Genomic DNA, 23011 nt, shown 5'->3' with positions numbered 1-23011 from the left:
AAATGGAGGGGTTAGTACACCATGGGAACACCCAAAAAGGGTTCATTGGCCTAGTCAAATACCCCCATGGGGTAATTGGACCAGTTGACACCCTTTTTGGTGTTCCTTTGATTTAGCCCTAAACAGGATTAAATTAACTCCCGAATCAACTACTTTGTGTGATGCAAACTCCTAACTAAGTACTACTTCTGATATCCATGACTGATTGAATGTGCACACTGCACAGAGATAAGTTGGTAAAGTGGGGAGCTAGTTTAACCCTAGATGGCAGCAGCTAACCAGTCTTGGCTTATCTTGAAAAGCTAAATGGGGTCAGAACTGGTTAATATTTGGAGAGGGTGTAGATTAGCCTTAGAAGCCGAAGAAGCATCCTGAAAAGGGGCAAGAGTTCCTTCCAGTGGGGAAGCAGAGGCACGGCATCTTTTTAAAAATTCATTTGCAGCAGTATTTTAGTCTTGTTTGGATTGACTCCCTGGCTGCATATAGTTTACATAGAGTAAATAGGAGCTTATTTCTTTTCATTGCACTACTACCATCCAATTTGGAAAACATAGTTTTGATAGAATATAGTAACATCCTCTGAATAACTTCTGTTTTTATGTTTTTAATGTTTTATGTGTGGTTTTTACCAATTTTTGTTTCAGGAGATAAGCTGATATACTGTATAACATCCCTAGCACAGTACTTGTAAATGTGAGAGAGAACTTGAGTGTGGAAGGGGTTGTCATTTAAATAATTGCAAAGCATGTCATTTATGGTATTGCGTCATGCTGCCCATTCAGAAAATAGGCTTCTCTTTTTGATGCTCCTAATAATTCTTAGCCCAGCTCGGTGGCAGTGATCAGCCTAGCCAACCTTGGCTGATCTTGAAAAGCAAAGCAGGGTATTTCTACATGGTCTCTGGCATGGATCTAATTAGCACATGAAAATCCCAGAGCTGTAAGCTAGAGAGAAATGTTGAAACAACATTCCAGAAGAAGATGATGGCAACAAAGGCCCATGTTGTTGCTGAGAAAACTATTAAAAAAATAAAAAATTCAAGCCATCCAGGTTTCGGTCCTGGGATGGATCCAATGTAAACTTTAGGGGTTTATTGGACAGGGAGATCCAAGTTGGCAGCAAGTGGTTCAAGTTCATCCTTAACAAAGAAAATCTTGGCCTTCTTATTTCTTTCCATCCACAGGCCCACTATTACACATTTAAATGCAGCTGCTTCCAAGCCGAATCTTTTTGTAATTAGAGTTACGAGTCCTAGTGTAACATTTCAGTTTCTTTGTATTGTTGTCTCTACAGGGTTTTCACCACCAGGAATGGACAGGTCATCACCTGACAAGAGTCCAGTGCATGGCCTTCTCCGTCAGCCCTCCATTACAACGGGAATTGATATCCCTATTATTACTGAGTTAGGTAAGCCCTCTTGGGATCTTTTCCGTACCTATTTTCTTTTCGTTTTCCCCAGCCTAGGGAAACTAACCTGTAAACATGCTTTATTTGAGTTAAGGTGTGGAATGTTCTTCTTTTCTACACATACACATGTAAACAAGCACACAGACGTATACATACAGCCAGTGTGATATAGTGGCTAAGATGCTGGACTAGCAGCAGGGAGACCCAGGTTGTAAAGTTCCCTTAAGCATGAAAGCCAACTGGGTGATTCTGGGCCAGTCACTCTCTCAACACAACAACACAACAACTAGTGGTGTGTAATGGTTAAAGGGATGGACTAGGAACAGGGAGACCCAGGTTCTAGTGTTCCTGTAGGCATGGAAATCAACTGGAAGAGTTTGGGCCAGTCACCCTCTCTCATCCCTAGTCTGGAAGTCAAAAACGTCTCTCTCCCAATCTGCACTGGACCAGCATGGTAGATGGCAGTCTATAACCTTCATGAAATGGCCTTCTTCTTGCAGTCGATTGATAGTAATACCACATATACATACAAACAAACATACCTACACATACTGTACATACTGTATATACAGAGGGAAACACACACACACAATATTAAGCAAGCTCCTTTTTTAAAGCACTATCACAATCTTACTTCTTCCTTCGCTTGGTAGCAACCTACACATTTGTAGGGTTGAGTCCGTACAGCAAAAGATGACTGGGGCAAATCAAAACAATAACAATAGCGGTATTAGAGCAGGACCCTCTGAATATTCTCCTCTTTTACTGGTCTTAGTCCAGGCTCAGAAAGACCCAGAATGGCATTTGGCTCTTCCCCACAGTGCCCTCGGAGGCAGATTTAGGATTGTGGTGGCAAAGGAAGCATGACACTTTGGACCTAGAGGAAATAGAGCCACTTGCCTTCCTCCCTGCATGTTGAAAGCCAAGAAAGTCTTCTTTGTTCATCCCTTTGAGATTATGCTGACAAATTAATTATTAATTTCTGCCATAAAAGCATGGAGAAGACTGCAATGTCACTCATTCTCATTTTTCCTGTGTGGATTTTGCAAGCCATTCTGTTTCAAGACAAGCTTGATTTGTGGTCCTTTCCTCATTTTATTGTCTTCCCCTTTAGTTTTAAGCTTTATTTCTCTTACCCCCTTATTTTTTTCTCTTTCTGTGCCTTCTCCTCCCTCACTGCCCATCCCCACCCCAACCCCATTCCCCTCCTCAACACTTATTAGCTAAACCTGGCAAACTTCTGCCTTTGGTTTCAATCAGGAAAAAAAACAGTGGAGTCAGGTTCTAATGATAACCAAACGGGGTAAGAAAAGGCTTTCTCTTTGATATCAACTGCTTTTTTGCTCTGCTGCTGTTCCTACTATCATTGGCTTTCCCCTTTCTTTATCTGGCTGCATCAGAGAGTTGCCCTCTCAGCACTACTTTGAATGTGTTTGATTCCAGTTGAAACTGACTGTCTTGTTCCACCTTTTCCTAATGATTTTTCTTCTCTACATACAGTATCGGTAAATCTTTGATCACATTCGTCTGACCTGCTGGCTGTTTCCATAGCATCTTCACACCAGTTCATCATCTCCTCCCCCTCTTCCTCCTCCTCCTCTCCTCCTCTTTCTCTTCCTCTTCCTCCTCCTCTTTCTTCCTCCTCCTCCTCCTCCTCGCTGTCAATTTGACAGACACATTTTATCAGTTCTCAGACACATAAAAGAAAGACAAATATTTGAGGAAGAAAAAAGAAAGAAAGAATTATTCTTTCCCTTAAGACTTGATGGGTTCGCAAATTTGTGGGAAGACGTTTTCATTCAGAGGTTCCATGTTGGCTGTCATGAAAACAACTATGCTTCTAAGCATTTTTCCCCTTTACCCAATTGTAATTTTGATTATCATGTCTGTGATGAAGCTCTGAATGTTTAACCCAGTCCTTCCCCTTACTAGGTGAGAGCCATTTGAATAAACCTTAGGAGAACATAGAGGTAAAGCAACTGAGCTCTGGTGCTAAAGCCTGCACTTACATGTTCAGAGATTTTGCCCTGGCCCCAAAATTATCTCTACATAAGTTTTTCCATCAGCCTGTGCAATTTAGTTTTCAGGAGTGCCAGTAGTATATAGAATAGAAGTGCTACTAAAGATTTGTGTCTTGGTTTCATTTACCACTCGATGGAAGACTTTTCTTACAGTTACATTCTTGATGTCAAATGTCGTTTTTCAAGTACATAAAATAAACTTTAAAATAAATTTTAAAATAAGTTAAAATACTTGAGTAAAGACTATTAAACAGTTTTATTGATGGAGCTATTGCTGTTTTGAATTAATCTACTGTAAGTCACATTCAGTTTTTAATTAACTGCAGCAAAGGAGAAAGAGACAAAGATATGGAGAATCTAATTTTAAAGCCATATCTGCCAAGAATTTAGTTGTAAGATTGTTCATACGGCTAACTGGCCTTATTTTGTCTTTTTCTTTTCATTACAAAATCTCTGTTAATCATCTGACAATATGATATATTACAGAGAAATACTTAACAACAATATTGTCTGTAATCCTGGCACCCAGAAAAAGTGTGTGTGTGTGTGTGTGTATTTGAAAATGTAGGAACATGAATGCGGAGGAACAAAAACCTCAAGCCCATTTAATCTTGTTTCAGTGCTCCAAGGAGAAAACAGGACCCCATCTCTTTGGTCCATATATTGAATTTGACCTCCTTGCAAACAACAGGGCAGTTCTAGATTCCTCACATAATTTTGAATCCTGATATATCAGTATTGCTAATAGCAAGAAGCATATGCAAATACAGGGCTTTATGTATGTACTGCAGGTACCTCTTCTAGATAATTTTGGTATAATGTTAAAGTGCTGGACTAGAAACCAGGAGTCTGTGAGTTCTAGTCCTCTGTTAGGCATGGAAGCTGGCTGGGTGACTTTGGACCAAGTCGCCACCTCCTCTCAGCCCAACCAACTTCACAACTTCTTGTTGTGGGGAAAATAGGACATAGAAGCATTATGTACACCATCTAACATGTAAGCATTCAAGATACATTTCTATACAGACACTGTGTTCTTCATGTATAGCATATAAAAGTTATCTGCTGGTATCCATTATAGATACAGATATTTTACCATTTTCTTTTCAGTAAATGATTCAAATGTTCAGTTTCTGGACCAAGATGATGATGATGACCCCGATACAGAATTGTATCTCACACAGCCTTTTGCATGTGGAACTGCCTTTGCGGTCAGTGTGCTGGATTCCCTCATGAGCGCAGTAAGCATCAACCTTTTTTTTGCCCTGTGTATCATAAGAGTAAGACTGTAGTTTCAGCTATAGCTCTGCTTTCACCCTGTGGCCAGCATAAAAGGGAACCATTCCCAGATAACATCTCACAGTAGTGGACCCCTGCTTTTCTGCATATCCTTTTTCTCCTTCCAAAGCACAGGTAGAAGAAATCTGTGAAGAACGTGAAGTAGGAATAGACAATGTCTAGAGGAAATGGGCAACTTTTCACTGGAAGAATGCCTCCCAAATATCCCTTTGAGGAACTTCAAAGGTGACAAGTAAAAAGATTGTTCAAATCTTGAACTTGTGTCATGTTTCTCCAGCCCTTGCTCTTCTACCAACTCATTTTGGCATGATTAGAGCCACCTAAGCCTAAGCAGCACAAGATGCAGTTTATTCCATTTTGCTAATTTCATGTTGCTCAACAACCTACATGCTTTAGTTCTTATCTAATGCATATAGTTTGGGCAAGGAATGAAAATTGGCCTCTATGACAATCTATGGTCTGTTCTCTTTGTCTCTTTAAGAGAAATTCCTGCCCATACTTTGATTATCTCTCAACTGATTTCTGCCAAATTAGCATCATCCACTCTCTGCTGTCCAGACAAGTCTCTTAGTTCTAATTCTTCATTGCTAACCCATTCTTCAAACAACCAAAATAATGCCTATATACATAGACAATACAAGAGAAAGCACCCAGAAATCAAATTGACTATATTATTGGTGCAAGGAGGTAGAAGAGCTCAGATGAAACAGCAAAAACATGGCCAGGGACTGCCTGTGGAACAAATTATGAAGTTCTAAGTCAAGCTAAAGCAGAAAAAGAAAGCCAACCAATGTACATAATATGAACTTGATTATAATACCCACCATTTTCAAGGAAAATACTGTATCTGCTTTCATGAACTACAGCTCACTTCAGATGCACTGAGTGACTAAGCATTTACAAGAACTTCTGTGACTAAAAGATGAAGTTAGATCAACACTCAGGCCATTAAAAAGTTGAAAGACTATAAGAATTGAGGGAACATCTACAGAAACATGGCAAGCAACAGAAGAAGAATCAGTATAGGTTCTAACTAATTTATGCCAGCAAATCTGGAGTACAACAGGGACTTGGAAGAGGTCAAACTACATACCAATACCAAGGAGATTTAAAAGTCTGTGTAAAGTATAACACAATAACCTTAATTTCACATGCTAGCCAAATAATACTTAGAAGTATCCAACACAGATTAAATCCCTTCATGGAAAAGGAAATGCCAGATGTGCAAGCTGGTTTTAGAGAAGGCCAAGGAACAAGATACATTATTGCTGATGCATGCTGGATAATTGAGAAAGCTAAAGAATATCAAAAAGAAGGCAACATGTGCTTCATTGAATATAGAATGGCCTTTGATTGTGTCCGCTATCTAAAACTGTGGAATGTCCTTAGAAAAATGGGAACATCTCATTGCTTTCATGTGAAACCTATACACAGAACAGGAAGCCATAGTCAGGACATGGTTAAACAGACTGGGTCCAGGTTGGCAAAGGAGGGCTTTATTCAAACTATATGCATTACAACATATACAAATATGTATTGAGGGAGGCAAGATTGGAAGAAAATGAGCATGGTTTTAAACACAGAGGAAAAAAGACCAATAATCTGTGCCATGCTGATGGCACTACTCTGATAGCTGAAAATGCACATGATCTGTAAGCTCTAGTAATGAAAGTCACAGAGCACAGTGAAAAAAATGGGACTAATGCCCATTTAATGTGATTAAATATAAAGAAGACCAAATTAGTGACAACAGGTACAGCACCCAACCTTAAAAATGATGATGAAGATATTGCAGTGGTGGATAGCTTCTGCTTTTAAGGATCAACTATGAACAGTAAAAGAGTCAGCAGTCAAGAAATACATCCCAGACTAGCACTTGGTAGGGCAGCAATGAAGGCCCTGGGAAAGATACTCAGATGCTACGACAAATCTATAACTAAAAAATCAGACTTGTGCAGCCCGTGATTTTCCCTATGACATTCTCTGGAAACAAAAATTGAACTTTGAAGAAGCAGTATAAAAAGAATATTGATGCTTTTGAACTTTGGTGCTGGGTAAGATTCTTGCAAATACTGTGAATAACCAAAATGACACATATGGATCACAGAACAAATCAATCCAAAGTTCTCAACTAAGACAAAAAGTTCTCAACTAAGACAAAATTTCTCAACTAAGACAAAAATGACTAGGCTTAGATTGTCATGTTTTGGACACATTATGAGAAGACCAGCTTCCTTTCCTTTCCTACTGGGAAAGGTAGAATAAAAGAGAGGATGAGGACAACCAGCAATAAGGTGGATTGACTCAATTGCAGCAGTGATGGGTGCATGGTTGGAAGATCTGAAGGACCAGGTTGGGGACAGATCAACCTGGAGAAGGTCTATCTATGTGGTTGCTAAGAGTCAGCCCTGATTAGATGGCACATAATCCATCTTCTCATTCTGACAAAGTAATTCCATTTTCTAAAACATTCCTCTGGCTATCTGTATAAGCTTCTTGTCCTTACCTTCACAGTCTTCCACAATCTTGTCCTCTCAGAACCTTTTGCACTAATAACTCAACATATTCCTTCCTTTGACTTTCACTTATTCAGCTGTACCACTCTCAGCTTCCCAAACATTCCTTGCTCCCTGAAACAATTGTTTCTTGCTATTCTTAAGAATGATGAATAAATTATGAACATTTGAATAAATACAATCATCTACATACATATAATCTCATCTCTCTTGCCTTCTTCACCTGTTTCTTTGTGACTTAAGACCTTTGGGATAGGAATGTCAACATACCTATCCCCTTGAGATGGTGCTCAAGAGAGAAGTCTGGAACAAAGTACCTGCATTTGGGCCCAAAGATACAATATTGTCTAGAAAGGAGGGGATTTGTTTTGTATGGGCTTCTCTCCAGTTAAAGAGTCATGTTTTATAATGCCAGAACTCACATCTCTCTTATTGAGTTCTGTGGAAAGTTCCATGTAGCCATAGTTGGTTAAAGTAAATATAGAAAATAAGCATGTAACTGAAGTGAGAAGCAAAGCAGGCAATGGAGAATTGCTAGGATTGCAAGACAAAGAGGATATAGGAGAAGACAAATGCATTGAAGACCACCTATGGAATAATATAGCCAAGGACAGATAGAATTGCAAGGAATATGGTGCAGGAGAAGCAGGTCTTTTCTGAGTTGAACTACCAAATGTCACAGAATGTAATTCTTCTTTCAGATTCCTTGAAATGTCTTCATTTAGATTTTTGCAGTCAAAAGCATTAATCAATTAGTGTCTTTTTAAAAGTATTAGTTGACAGGCACCATAAAATGACAAGATTTATACTGCTGTCCCCTGCTGTTGAAACAGATTACCAGCTGATAAACCACCGTCTGACTTATTTATGATAATATAATAAAATACATTATAAATTTCGGCGGTAGATTTATATGTTATAAACTATCACTTTTCTGGTGCTGTTAAGAGATCTATTCCTGGGATGTCATTGATGTTAAAATAATGATCTTAGTTCTGGACTGTCAGCATGCAAAGACCCATTCTTTCTACTGAAGTTCAAAAGGGCATTGCTTACCACAGGACTGCAACTCTTCCAAGAGGAAGGAGGCAGGGTCCAACTTCTGATTTTGACTCTTTAGGTGAAGGAGAGTGCTTTCTCCCAGCAAGCAGTGCAGATCTGGATGGGTAGCTATGGATAACATGGATAGATATTCCTTAGCAGCCTAATTGTGAGGTTTGAGTCTGACTCTGACTCTGAACAAAGGGAAATCGAAACCTATGTTGAGCCAGAAGGGGGAAACAAAACTTATCCGGAGGGAATTGGGGGAAAAGAAACCAGGAGTGACTCAGCAGAGTAGGAAAATTTGGAGACGCTGATTGGGCAGAAACCGGAGGGAGGTTCAAATCCTCCAATCAGTGCTCACGAGAGGAGAGCTGAGAAGCGAGCCAAGCAAAAGGCAGCCCACTTGGCTACAGAGGAGAAACAGTGCAAAAAGGATCAGATAAAAAAGGCACCAGCGCAAGGAGCAAACTGCCAGAGACAACTGATCTGCTGAGCTAACAGCTTCTTTAGGAGAGTCCTTGCCGGAACCCAGAGCCTTGCCTGTAGCTGACGTGGAACCAGTGCCAGCTCCTTCCGCCAACGCAGACTTATCTCCTCCGCATCCCATTCCAGCTGAGTCCTGTCTTGCCTCCGCAGCCAAGCCTTGTCCTAGCGCTCCAGCTGGATCCAGCCTTGCCTCCAGTCCAGCCTTGCCTCTGGTACCAAGCCTCGTCTTGCCAGTACCAAGCCCAGCCTTGCCTCTAGATCCAAGCCTCATCTCGCCATTCCAGCCGAGCCCAGCCTTGCCCCCAGATCTGAGCCTTGCCTTGTAGCTCCAGCAGAGTCTTGCCTTGCTTCCACCGCCAAGCCTAGCCTCATCTCCTTGCAGCGCCCTGCAGTCAAACTTCAAGCTTCCACCTTGCCACATGCTCTCACCACACCCGGTCTTGCTGCTTCGTTGCGAGGATTAGTTGAGTTCTGCCTTGCTGTGTTGCCACAAACTCCTTCTATTCCTGATCTTGCAGCCTTGCCTCATTACCCTCCACTGCCTGGGTGGACTTGATTGAACTGAACTCTCTAACGTTTGGACTCTTCTCTGTTGTAAATAATTGTAAATAAAGAACTTCCTTTTGTAATCTGCCTGGCCATTTCTTAGTCCGAACAGGATGCTAATCATCTTCTCATACATGTTTTGGAATTCCTTGTCCTTCTTTCAGCAGAGTCTTCTGTTACATTTACCGCACCCTTGGAACTTGCACAAATGATGTGGGTGGCCCTATAGATGAGTGTAATAAAAGAGTGGGGGGAAATAGTATTCTTAAAGTTCAGGACTTTAGCAATGGACCAAATGTCAGCCACTTGTTTTTGTCCTTGGTAATGTGACTATTCAAGAGCTGCCTAGTTGAGTTTCTGGAATTACCTCACTTAGGATCACACTTTAACTGTTAAAAAATTATAGATTAAACCTCTCCAAGCAGATAGAGAGAATTATCTTCTTTATGCTAGTTTTTACCTATATGTTAAGTATATCCATTCCAGGGGATTACCACCTGGAAAGCATTCAGTAGCTTCTATAAGCCCAAAGTGAAGCCAGTGGGAATGAGAGTTCCTGGGAAGGTCATTCTTGCCAGTAAGATACAGTGACCATATTTTCTTGGGAAAAAAATAAAGGACAAACCTGAAAAGGGGGCAAATCTGAAAGAGGCTGATAAGGATTAAAAAAAATGTTTATGTCTGTATTGTTGCTTTACAAAGGCAAATTCAAGAGCAAAACCAAGAAAATAAGTAATTAAAATAAAAGAAATGCAAAGGACAGGTTTCTGAAATAAAGGGCTGTCCTTTATAATAAGGGACGTATGGCATGAGTAAGATCAGAATGGGAAGAGTAAAGCTAAGAGTAATTAACAGTAGGAATAAGGAGAGGTGACATTCTGCAAGTGTGAGAGTAACCAACCCACGTAGATGAAGAAATTTCTAAGTCAAAGCTATAAGAAATCAATGGTTAACAAACGAACAAGCAAACAAATCAACTGTGTGAACATGGCTTAAACATTAGACAACTTTGGGTACTAAATGATGAGGCTTTCCCTGGTCAGAAGGCATTCTTCTAATTTCTGGGGAAATTTTCACAATTAGATCTGGAGGTGATGATGTGGTCAGACCGAAGCTCAACAAAATCGTGTCACTGGTGATGCCAGTAATGTGCAAGAACACATGCAACTGGAATGTAGAATGTGAGAAGCATGAATAAAAAAAAATCTGAAATGGGAGGTTTTAAGACTAAGTGAACTTTGGTGAACTGGAATGGACAACTGTAAGTCAGATGATTATATGTTATTCAGAACATGAGACTATATAAGGGAATGGTGCAGCAATGATACTCAAAGAGAATATGGTTAAGAAAATACTTGGGTATAATCCAATAAATGATAGGATTATATCATTAAATGGTAGGACAGAGAGCCAGTTTGGTCTAGTGGTTAAGGCAACAGGCTAGATATCAGGAGTCTGTGAGTTCTAGTCCCTCTTTAGGCATGAAAGCCTGTGGGTGACCTTGGGCTGGTCACTTTCTCTCAGCCCAACTTGGTGCAATGTAGACTAGCCTCCTTGTGGTGCACCCCGGGCAACGTGACCTGTCACGGCTAAATAGTCTACACATCTGGCTGCTGGACCTCACAAGGATTTCCCAGCAAGAAAAAAAAGCAGCATGAACACCGAACTGCTATGCCATACGATTTAAAAAAAAAGATAGGATCATATTTATTAAAATTAGTGACTATATTATGTACTTATCACTGATACAGGGCGGAAGACATTGTGAAGTGCTGTTGCAAATTGCACAAGATGCTAAGGGGAACAGCAAGAAAGGATGCATCTAATGGATGATTGCAGTGTAAACATTAGAGAAATGAAGAAACCTAAAGCAAAGATGGTTTGAATTGGGTAAAGGTCAATAGAGTTTTGTAAAGAGAATTTGTTGTTTATTGCTAACACCTGCTTCAAGCCACATAAACACACATTCTACCCATGACATCACCAGATGTGCAACATTGGAATCAAATTGCCTACATAATAGGAAACAGAAGATCAAGAAATGTAATCCAGTCAGCCAGGATACTTCCAGGTGCAGACTGTGGAATAGACTGTGAATTATTGGTGTCAAATGTATGGGTTAAAGTTAGAAAATTGAAAACAGTACATGTGCCAGCAAGATTTGACCTAGAGAACCTAACAGTCAGAATTTAAGATCAATGTAAGGAACAGATTCAGTACATTTAACATATATAAAAGAGAACCCAAGGAGACATGGGATGAGGTAAAAATCATCATGAAACTGAAACAATAAAAATATTCCTCAAATTTCAAAGAGAAAAAAGTGGACAAGAACAAGTTGTCATGACACCCAATGAAAGACAAAGGATTTAAATCTTAGACAACACAAAGGACAAATACAACAAATGAATTCAGACATCAAATGCCAACCTGGAAAAGACAATCAAGAATGTCAACAAATAAAAGGAAATAAGAAAATGAGGATTTTTTAAAAGAAGATCAGAGAAATCATAATAAAATCCACAGCTAAGATTGGCTACTCAAGTAATCATGGATGTGAGAGGCAAATAAGGTTAAAGTAAGATGGAAAGACTGTCCTGAAGTCCTTCCTAATGGGAATATGGAATGACAGAAATATTGCCAAGAGAAAATAAGGCACCACAGATAATAGACCTGTTAAAGTCGTGAGATGGGCAGCTATACAAATATGACTGATAAATAAATAAATAGGAAAACAACAGGTGTGGTTGAAATACTGTTTGAAGCTGGAGAAGAGACATTTAAAATTGCAACAGCTCTATATCAACAAATTATTGAGCAACACAGTGTGGTCTAGAGATTGGAAAAGACCATAGTATATACCTATAGTATGCAAAGAAGGGAGATACAGTAAAATGTGCAAATTACTGAACTATAAATTACTTACCCAATAGAAGTTTTGCTTAAGAACTAATTTCAGAAAGGCAGAAGGACACAGGATCATACCACGGAGAGAGCAAGATGCTTTAAGGAAGAAGAGTTATTTTTGATTTACTGACTGAGGCAAAGCCATTGATTGTATGGATTAGGTCAGAATGTGGAATGTATTAAGACTAATATGCTATTATGATTATTCTTCTGAGGAACAAAGAAACTGTTGAAACATGGAACATTCACTTACAGTAAAGAAAAAGCTATTTAAAAAGTAGATCTGGAGAAGAGAGTATTTTATAATAGGAAAGGGACTGAGACCAAAATGCATATTGTGTCCCCATCTCTGTTTATACATTAAATATATTTTGATTGTAAACCGCCCAGAGTCCCCTTTTCGGGGGAGATGGGCGGTGATGGAAATCTGAAATACAAATAAATAAATAAATCATAAAAATGCAGAATGGGGTGATATGAAATTTAGAATCAAAACTGGGAGTTGAAACATTATTTAAGATATGCAGATATGCATTTTGTCAGCGAAAAATAAAGGAAGGCAAGCTCATTTGAAAGTGAAAATGGAAATTGAAAAATCGGTGTTAATGTTAAATATTGAGAAGGTAAAGCTAATGTCGGTAGGTGTTTTAATGAACTTACAGTTAATGGTGAAGAAGTGAAGGTGTAGATAGTTTTGTTTTTCTGGACTCAGGAATAACTATAGATGGACACTGAGCTGGAGAAAGAAACAGATTAGACCTACAGAAGAAGGGAATGGAAAATGTAGCCAAGAACATGATGGTTAAAGATATTTCTATGAAAATGAACATCAGAACAGTTGAGGCAATGGTCTTTACATGGCAATGTAAGGTTGTGAGAGTTGGACCCTGAGAAACAGCAAGAGGAAGGAGATAGATACCTTCCAATTATGGATTTGAACACAATTACTAAGAACACCGTTGCTAGGAGAAACTATTCAGCTGGCCCTGAACTAAATAAAGACAGCTGCTTCCTTGAGAGAATTATCTACACCTACATGTTTTGTGTTTGATGTGAGACTAGAAGAAAATGACAAGGGTGGCAAGGGTGAGGGACCAGCAGAAGGCAAAGACAGAAGATAAGGTGGATGGACTGAGATTACAGAGCTAGCCTTGGGAGAACTATAACTTATTCTGGATGCCATTCAAGATGGTGAGCATTTGTCCATGTGATCAGCAGGCGATGAACCCAGCTGGATGGCATCTAACTAACTAGTGAATTATACAGGAATGCATCCAGGTTTGGCACTCCTCTCTTACAGGGTTGGACCACAGAGATACACCACGTTTACTGAGCGCTGCACCAGCCTTTATGTTGGGCTGCAGCAGAAAAGGGAGCAAGACCACAGACAAACTCATTTAAAAGTGGGCAGAGCAAAAAATTAAATGTTAGTATTATTTATTTTCATTAATTTCATAATGTAATTACTAACTGGACTACTGAGTAGTTCAATTAGTAACTACATTACTAATTGTAAGTACTACTACTACTACTCAGTAACTACTGAGTATATTCTACTGTACTCCCTCCTTGAGGGGGAGATGGGCAGTGATAAATTTGACAAACTTATTTATTTATTTAAATTTGTATCACCGCCCATCTCCCCCAATGGGGGACTCTGGGCAGTTTACAATAAAAATAATAATAAAAATATAAAAACATAAATTACAGTCTAAAAACATAAATAAGATAAAAATATAAAATCCAAGATGAGATAAAATAAAAATTAATAAGGGGTGCTATGGCACCAACCACCCCCAGATGGAGCTGTCACCCTCCCCGTCCCAAGCAAGGTGGCAGAACCAGGTCTTCAGTTTCTTCCAGAAGTCCAAGAGCGAGGAGACCCGTCTCAACTCCGGGGGCAAGATGTTCCAAAGGGCGGGTGCCACTGCAGAGAAGGCCCGCCTCCTGGACCCCGCTAGATGAAATTCCTTTGCATGCCCTCTCTGCCTGACCGGGTGGGGTGGATTGATGTTATGGGGATGAGACAGTCCCTCAGGTAGCCTGGTCCGATGCCATGTAGGGCTTTAATAATAACAAACAAATAAATAAATAAATTTGCATACTGCTTTGAAAGTGCAAAGCTTACTGTTTTAGGAACAAAATGTTCTGGAGAGCACTTCCTCTCTGGGTCACGTTGGTCCATGCATTCTGGGAATCATCCAGTGGTTTTCCAGAAGTTAATTTTCCAAACTTGAAATGGTTCATGGTATTCCAGATAGGGTGTTCAGTCAGGTTGTAGCCAGTCCAATATAATATCCACAAAACTTGTGAATTTCTACAATGTTGCGATCACTGTTAGAAGGCCATGGGTTTGGCATGAAGGTTTATGACCACAGCTCTAGCTTATCTTCTCTAATTGCTCTCCCACTATGCACATACATACTCACATATATATCTATGTAGCCAAACACCCTCCTTTCTCCCTTTTCCTTTATTTTGCCTCTAGTCCATGGTCCATAGCTATTATGTGATCTAGGGCTTTCTTCACCTTTTTGGTCTCTAATCTTTTTTTTTTTTTTGGTCTATGACTATATAGCAAACAAATAAATAGGTGTGGCTTGCTTGCTTGCTTATTTATTAGACTTATATGGCCACCCATGTTGTAAAACACAACTCTGGGCAGCTCACAACAATAATAAAACCGAACCCTGTCCTAGCACCTGTTAGAAAAGCCAACCCTTTATGGCTTTCTGGAAAGCTTGGAGAATGGGGACCTCCTGGATCCCAAGGGAAAGGGTGTTTCACCGGGCAGGGGCTGCTATAGGAAAGGTAGGACCCTGATCCACCAGATGGAAACTAATGGTGCATGTATGGTGTATGTTTTCCACAATTTTTTTTTTAAATACAGCTTTGCAAGCTATGGTATGCCACTTGTGTGAAATTCTTCAAATGTTTGGGATCAGGCTACCAGTCAGTTACAAGTTTCCCTTGAAATTACTGCATCAGTGGTGTTTTCCCAAAGACAGTTTGATGAGAGCTGCAAAGTTCTGTCTACATGAAAAAAAGAAAACTCCACTACTCAACAAATTTGGACATTTTGTCTCAATCAGAGAAACGGGGGGGGGGGGGATAAATGTTTCCAAAGCTCATGAAATTTATTTGGAGAAGACGGAAGTTCTAGATAGGGATGGTAGGGATGGTAGTGGCTCTACACATCTGTGTATAGTATTTCTGCACATGAGTTTGAGCGCTCATCCAATTTTGCTGGAAGCAAACTGTGAAGCAAAAATTTTGAGGGGGTGCATGTGTGAGTCCAATTCTGATGAGCAATAACAGTATCTTAAAAAAAAATTATTCTATGTGATGAAACATAAACCTGAACTTCTTAATGGAGCACCAGACCCCTGAACATACTGTATAAATAAATGTCCTTCTGTTGGCATGCAATTAATATTTTAAAAATGAATAGTTTGCCTGAAAGACCAGGTTAGCTTCCAGTGCTGGCAAAATGTCACAGTGGAATAAATCTTCCTTAATAAATCACACTTATTTATACCCTAGAGGTTTTTTGTTTTTCTTTTACCAGCAGGATCCTAAACTCATCATACATGTATGTGGAATGGACTGAGAATGTTTAATTGATGCATGCTTGTGTCTCAACACTGTCAAATGTTGTAATATAATGTTTAGTACAATGCTTTGAGAAAACTGTTCAAGTCCATGCACAGTAATCAGTAATGACACCCAAAACACAGAGGTGACTCCGCAGTGTATTGGTGGCAAATATAAAAATGCAAGCTGGCCTGTAGAAGCTTTAAATGTGGTCCAGTGTTTCCAACTGCATGTCCTCAAGGCTGTTATTAGACATGAAAGCGACGAGAAGAAAGGCAGTCATTCCTTCACCAGTAACACCAATTATAGGAAACATGAATGATTTACATTTCTGTTCCTTAATAAAAATCACTCCCGAGTTGGGGGTGGTAAATAGATGAAAGATGAAAGATAGAGAGACAGACAGACAGACAGACAGAGTGGGGGGACAAATCAAGTGGAAGCCTAATAGGGCAGAAGAAAATAGATGGGGGCTGCTGTCTTTTCACTTTCAATGGGAAATTATTTGAAGAGACAGCCAAGAACTTTAAACAGCAGAAGCCCAGAAAAGTGTCTTCTGTGGTGACTTTAATGGTGTTTGCTGAAGGAGCTGTCTTTTATCTCTGCAGACGTACTTCAATGACAATATTCTCACACTGATACGTACGCTGGTAACGGGAGGGGCCACGCCAGAGCTGGAGTCACTGATCGCTGAAGAGAATGCACTGAGGGGCGGCTACAGTACCCCCCAGACTCTGACCAACAGGGACAGGTGCCGGGTGGCTCAGCTGGCCTTGTTGGATGGACCTTTTGCAGACCTTGGGGTAAGATCATCGCAAGGAAAGGAAGTTATGGAAGATTTCCCTAAGATTATCCATCAGATTTGTTATGGTGGAACAAATTTGATTCATTATATGTATATGAACCAGGGTCTGCATCTGGCATATTGAACAGCATTTGATTCCCATAATCAGAGTAAATGGATGGCTTAGGGATAGTTGGAAACCTTAATAAGTAGAAATATGATTTCTTTTCCACCTCTAATCTCCTTGCTTTTCCCAGAGCAAGCTGGGACAGTCCTTACCTACAAAGTGTTCCTCTCCCTGGTGAAATCCAAACTATCTTAGTGCAAATTGACAGCATGAACAAATGAAGCCGTATGACATAGTAATTTCCAAGACTAGAGCAGGAAAGAAAAAGTCACATCTTCTTAATCATCCCAGTTCAGACTACATTGCTCTTAATTTGTGGAATAGCTGGCCTCTGGACCCCTGGCTTGGGTGTTCAGTTAAAATAAGAGTCACTTGGTGTTCCCATTTCCAGCTGTTTGGTTGTGGTTAGGATTGTTGTTCTGAAGTACAACTAGTGAGATTGCACACCTCCCATGCACACATGTATTAGCTGCTTCAAGGTTAAACATTTCAATGAGACAGTTCCTTGAGTAATCGTCTCTCACTTGCAACAGATTGCCTTACACCTCCTTTCCTTGGCATGGAACTACTGATTTAAATTATCTTCCTCATGTTCAGTGTCATAGTGATAACTGAGATATGGGGGGAAAGTGACATCTCTTTTATGTATTCGTTTGTTTACTTATTGTCTCCTAGGATGGTGGTTGTTATGGAGATCTATTTTGTAAAGCTTTGAAAACTTACAATATGCTATGCTTTGGAATATACCGATTAAGAGATTTCAATTCAAGCACGCCTAGCCAATGCACGAAACGGTATGTGCAAAGTTTTGGGATTCTTGGCTGATCCTTGTTACTTTAAATCTTTTCAACCATTCATTAGATTTTTACCAAGGAAGCAGTTGTTCAACAGCCTTACCCCTGTTAGCTTCAGATATCTTATTGCTTCTGCACAGAAATAAATAGAAATACACAATTGCTTTTAAAAAAACCCACTCTTTTCTGATAGGACATACAGATGTCCACTCTGCAGACCTGAACTTTCACATTTCCCACAATTCTTTCTTGAGTGGGATGTTGAAGGGAAAGGAAGAATTTTTTTTGTGAGCCTGGGAGATGATATAAATTGTAATTTAACCTTATTTCTGGATTTTGTTTTGCTTTCTCTTAAAATAAAAGCGGTGGAAGTATTGGTAATCCATGCAGCCCAATCAGATATATGTTTACTTGGAGGCAAGCTTGGTGTCCTTTCTTCTGATTGCTGTATTTGGGAAAATCTTGCAATTGTCCTGAGTAAAAATACTTATAATCTGTGCATAAAAGCTATGTATACTATTATTCTTTCCTCTGCCCCCACCTGAACATTAAACCTGGGGTGCTACCACATGAGGATTCAGCACCAGTTTGAAAGCAGCTTCAGATCTCTGTATTCCAGTATTGGTAGCACTGGAAAGCTGAACAGATTTATTTCTGACTCAGCTACAGTTGCCACTGAGATATGTAGATTTGAAGGCTTTCGTTGGTTTGTTTGCTTTTGTTTCTGAGATGCTGGGGCTCCATTTCCCCATTGGAAAGATTTCTTATCTCACTCCTCTTTCTGGTCTTTTACGGGGAGGGATAGCCTGTCAGATTTCCAGCTCCCCTTCTGTAACCCACACACAACACACAGATGAAAAATGGTTAAGAGTTGTGTCTGTTTTTCTTTTCCTTTTATCTGAGGACTAGTAAGCATTCAAACAGCCAAGCGTGCAACCTTTGCTTTTTTGTGAGATTGGGTGACTTTCTGCAGTCCAGGATGGGACAGGGTGTTTGAGCCCCTGTTGTCAGCATTTTGACTCAAGAGGAGAAAAGACAATCACAGATTCCCTTCAAGCTCCTTCTCAGAGTTTAAGGGGTTTGTCACATGTGGTGATGAGAAAGATGAGATAGAAATTGTTTTGATAAGTAAAATAAATGAGCCAATAGCATCAATGTGTAACCACAGTGAGCACTGTCTATTTCCATTTTACTTTTAACCTTAGCATGCTCCTTTCCCAAAGCAAATATCAGCCTTAATGCTGTTCTCCAAAAGGCTCTCCATTCTAGATTGGCCAAGGAGATAAGGCTAAAGCTGGAAAACTCAGAAGTGTGAATGGTCAAGGAGAAGAAGGAGTGGAAAAGGAAATAATGAAACTTGAGAGACCAAAGAAAGGGAAATGATAAAGTCTGAAAGACCCCAATAAGGGAAAGGATTAAGATGTGAAGAATTACAACGAAATAATACAAATGGAATATTGTGGTTTTCATTGATCAAACCATTTCTCAGAATGCAGGACAAACTCTCTTCTTTCCTGCTAACAGGATAGAGTAGCAGATGGTTACTTAGTAATCTGGAAATCTACCTTTTTCCCCTTAATCATCCCAATTGGCTGGTAATATTTGTCAGGTACAGCTTGTAAACCACTGAGAAACTGTAGCCATTAGCAGTATAATATGTTTTCCCCCTCTCACTTGGTCTAATATCAACCCTGTGCTCCAAAATATGTTGACTTGAATGAAAGTTCCCAAATGTATTAATCAGAGATGTGTTGAACCCTGCTAAGAAGACTCTGTGCTTTTCTTGAGCTCAGCTTGGCTTTGCAGCCAAAGTCACACCTTTCCCTCAAATTGCAATTGATGGCATTACAGAAGCAATGCAGCCACCCACCGAAAATTTCCAAAGGGCTAAAAGGCTCACTCTGATCAGTTAAAAATGGTATTCAAACCAGGGAAAGCTAATGGAAGGGAAGTAAGACCACTGTCCTTTTTCTTTTTCAGTTTTGTTATAGCCAACCCACCTTATGAATTTGAGCTTGTGCCGACAGACTGGATCTTCTGTTTGATGCAGTATGACCATAACGCTGGCCAGTCTCGAGCTAGCCTCTCCCACTCTTCTCATTCTTCCTATGCGTCTAGCAAGAAAAGCTCTTCAGTCCATTCTCTCCCAGCTACTGCAAATCGACAGAATCGCCCTAAGACCAGAGACTCCAGGGAAAAGCAGAAGTACGTGCAGGAAGATAGACTTTGATTCATGTATCTACTCTCACTGTGTGTGAAGCTGTATCCACCACTCATACTTTCCTAATTGGTGTGTCCAATAATAGCTTCCCCAGTTCTCCCTGGCATTCCCCATGGATTTCCCATTTTATACACATATTTGGCATATGTATAACAGTGTGCATGTGGTTGTCATTTTTATTTCAATACCATGAAACCCTTAAGCACAACAGCAACAAAGCAGACGGACCAAACATAATTTATGACGCAGAGCAGATTGAAAAGAGTGAAGAGCAGATGTGAGTAACTCCCTCCTAAAACTGCTCTAAATATCAGAACGACTTGCATCTCTAGTGTGGTCACTGATTTTAGAAGCCAACTCCAGAAACAAAGCTACCTAATGTAAGAGTTGGGGAGGGGGACGTCAAAGTCACACACATGAAATTGGGATTTTCCCCAATGGAATAATTTTGCAAGCATCAATGAAATGATGTACTAAGGAAATGAGGAAATTCAATCTCTTGGACTGCAGACAGCATGTGCCTTGCACACTGTTTTTCTTTTTTTCCATAGTCTTACAGCATGTGCTTTTATACTAAAGCAACATTGGTATCCCAGTGCCTTCTTCCCTTTAATACCAAAATACTAAAAATGGTCAGGGATATAGTTTTCCAGTTGTCATGATTTAACCTTTTTTTTATAAGGTTCTAATTGCATATTAAATTCTGTCTATTCTACTACACGAATAACCATATTTTCTCTCACTTTTGACATTTGGGATGAAGAGCTATGTGTATCATAAATATTGAATGCAACTCATTAGAATCTTCCTTCCCGAGACTGTTACTTCTAACAAAAGGTGAATTTGTCACCTGATGTACAGAATAAATGGGGTAAAATCTTCCCCCACATATCAAAGGAGCATATATAGAACGTTCAAAACAGAGCAGAAAGTTTTCCTTATTTGAGTATTAGCCCTCTGTGGACTCCTTCTCCCTACCTGGAGAGCTTAATTTAGTGCTATGAATACCTCAACAAAGGTATACACCTTGAAGAAAAGATGGGATCAGGTTTTAGCTAATGGACTTGGCAAGGCTGTATAATAATGAAATCTACCAGCTGGTTTTAACAGGTGAAAGAAGCCATCAAACAGACTGCCTTATACTTCTTTACATTGGTAATCACTCCAGTAGATTTGCCAAATCTCACTTCCTTATTAAGTGTTTAGTCAGTGTTTTCCAAACACTGGACCACATTTCATTTTGGATCCACAGTGGAGACCTATTTCTCTCTATCACTCAAAAAGAATCCACTTCCAGAAGAACAGGCATCCATATGTAACCATAGCATATTTTTTGTTAATATGGCCCCCAGCATTCTTTCTGCCTGCCCATTTGCTACTAAAATGATCCCATATTTCTGGGTACTGGTGATGCTTCATCGATTCCTCCCTGCTTGCCAGTTAATCTGGCTGTATTATTGGCAGGGTGTATACGTACAGACAACATTGCTGCATAATACTTCCCTGTTGCAACAGGTATATCTACAGACCACATGATAAAATTAATACACCCACGGAGTGCTTTCTTTTTTCTTTTTTTCTTTTTTTTTGAGACAGATTTTAGTTTTACTTGCAGTATGCTGATATCCTCAGCAAAACAGTTTGAGAAAATCCTGTTCTCAAAACATAGACAGGGTGAACTGATATTTCACAGTTCTTTGCATAGGTGATATCTAAATCCCAAATATATTTACTCATTACTCTGTTTTATTAGTTTCAAGTAAAAGCACTTAGTAATGTTGTTTGGCAAGACACTGATCAAGCTAACTGTGTTGCAGTCAATTATTTGTGACTTGTAGGAATGGAATCAAAACTGAATGTCCAGAGAAGATGTTAAGTTTCTAAGCTATCAGCACTGCACTTTGGAATTCTGCACAACTTTATTTTTCCATTGCAGAAAGCTAATTCCTTGCAGTTGTATGATTCCTTCCCTACCCTCTTTTCTTTTTATAGAGAGAGCTAGTCGGTTGCCTTGCATGTGCTCTGTGTTTTAGAAAGTATGTTGGGGGCGGGAAGAGTTGCTAGATAGACATTTCCTTCCCCTCTGCTTCTCCCCAAAGCATGTTGATTATAAAAGCTTGCTGTGTGAATTGACAATGAAGCCAAGCACTTTTACTGACAACCTCTGGTTTAATACAATGAGAGCTATGCACAAATACTTCCTCTTTTGATCCTGATGATTTGGAAGATACAATTTCTGGAAATCATTTCCGATTAATATTCTTCCCCTCCCAATCAGCGTCCCTGTTCCAGCCCCAGCTGGAAAGCAGTATTGTGGTCCCCTTCTGCCAGTGCTTGATCATGGAGGTAAATTAATGTACTTTTGCAAAAGAACAGGCCCCCACCCCCTGGTTTGCCATTAGGCATTTTCTAACAGATGCCAAGGATGTGCCAGTTAAAGTGCTCAATGGGACATGTGACAGTTTAAAAGCCTTTTAAAACTTACGTAGCTTACTTCTCTTTCTAAAGTGCAACAAGGATGAATAGGATGGGCCAAGGTATGACCACTGCTGGTTCTGCATGAGCTAGAAAACTGCTATGGGGTTTTCCTTCTACAACTTCGTCCTTGTGAAAACTTGTGACACATTAAAGACCACATTACCAAACTTAATTCAGTTTTTGTTTTTGTTTTATTTCTTTTGTTTTTGTTTTACTTTTCATTTTATGTTCGTTGTGCTTTTATTCTTTCTGCCTTATTTCTTAAACTCAGAGTAAACTAGCTATACTTGCTGCTGTTGCTCAGCTCTCATTATTTTTTTTCCAGATTGTTTCATTTATAAACCCTTTCATCTGCTTGCACTTCCATCTGCATGTGTCTTTGTACTGGATATTTAGGTACTCAATGAAATTGTGTTCCTGTGGTTCCACCTTGTCTTGTCTATTTCCCCACTACCACTCCAACCCCATAGATGTCCACCATCATCCTTCTATCCTTTTCTAATGGTGAAATTGATGTGAAATTATGCTACTAATTTAATCAGACCCACCAGGGATGGGGAGCAGAGAGGGACACCTCTTCCAGTTTGGCCCCTTGACCTATTTTTCTGCTAATGTTTCATCCTGTTTCTGCCAACTAAGGAAGGGATGTTCATATGAAAGCATTTTCCATTTGCATTTGATAACAAAGAATGTACCTGGGGGAAAATCCATAATATGCTCAAAATGGAGATGATCACGGCTAATCTGTTGGCTTGGTAGGGGTGATGGACCAGAAATTATCCTTTGTGAA

General features: G+C 39.7%; 1 protein-coding gene across 4 annotated transcripts in view; it reads left to right on the top strand.

Moving 5' to 3' along the window:
• Positions 1-23011, top strand: part of KCNMA1 (potassium calcium-activated channel subfamily M alpha 1) — a 542368-nt gene that overhangs the window by 507542 nt on the left and 11815 nt on the right. For 2 of the 4 annotated variants that reach the window (XM_063307681.1, XM_063307680.1), the window contains exons 24-28: positions 1294-1407; positions 4536-4666; positions 16426-16620; positions 17404-17522; positions 19503-19727. In XM_063307681.1, the coding sequence (XP_063163751.1) occupies positions 1294-1407; positions 4536-4666; positions 16426-16620; positions 17404-17522; positions 19503-19727 (784 nt within the window). Of the gene's footprint in view, positions 1-1293; positions 1408-4535; positions 4667-16425; positions 16621-17403; positions 17523-19502; positions 22392-23011 lie in introns of those variants that run through there. The other 2 variants (XM_063307683.1, XM_063307682.1) reach the window with 2 other exon arrangements.

Source organism: Candoia aspera, chromosome 6 (genome assembly GCF_035149785.1).
Source record: "Candoia aspera isolate rCanAsp1 chromosome 6, rCanAsp1.hap2, whole genome shotgun sequence".
Classification (NCBI taxonomy): domain Eukaryota; kingdom Metazoa; phylum Chordata; class Lepidosauria; order Squamata; family Boidae; genus Candoia; species Candoia aspera.
This window is presented reverse-complemented; position numbering and strand designations above follow the sequence as displayed.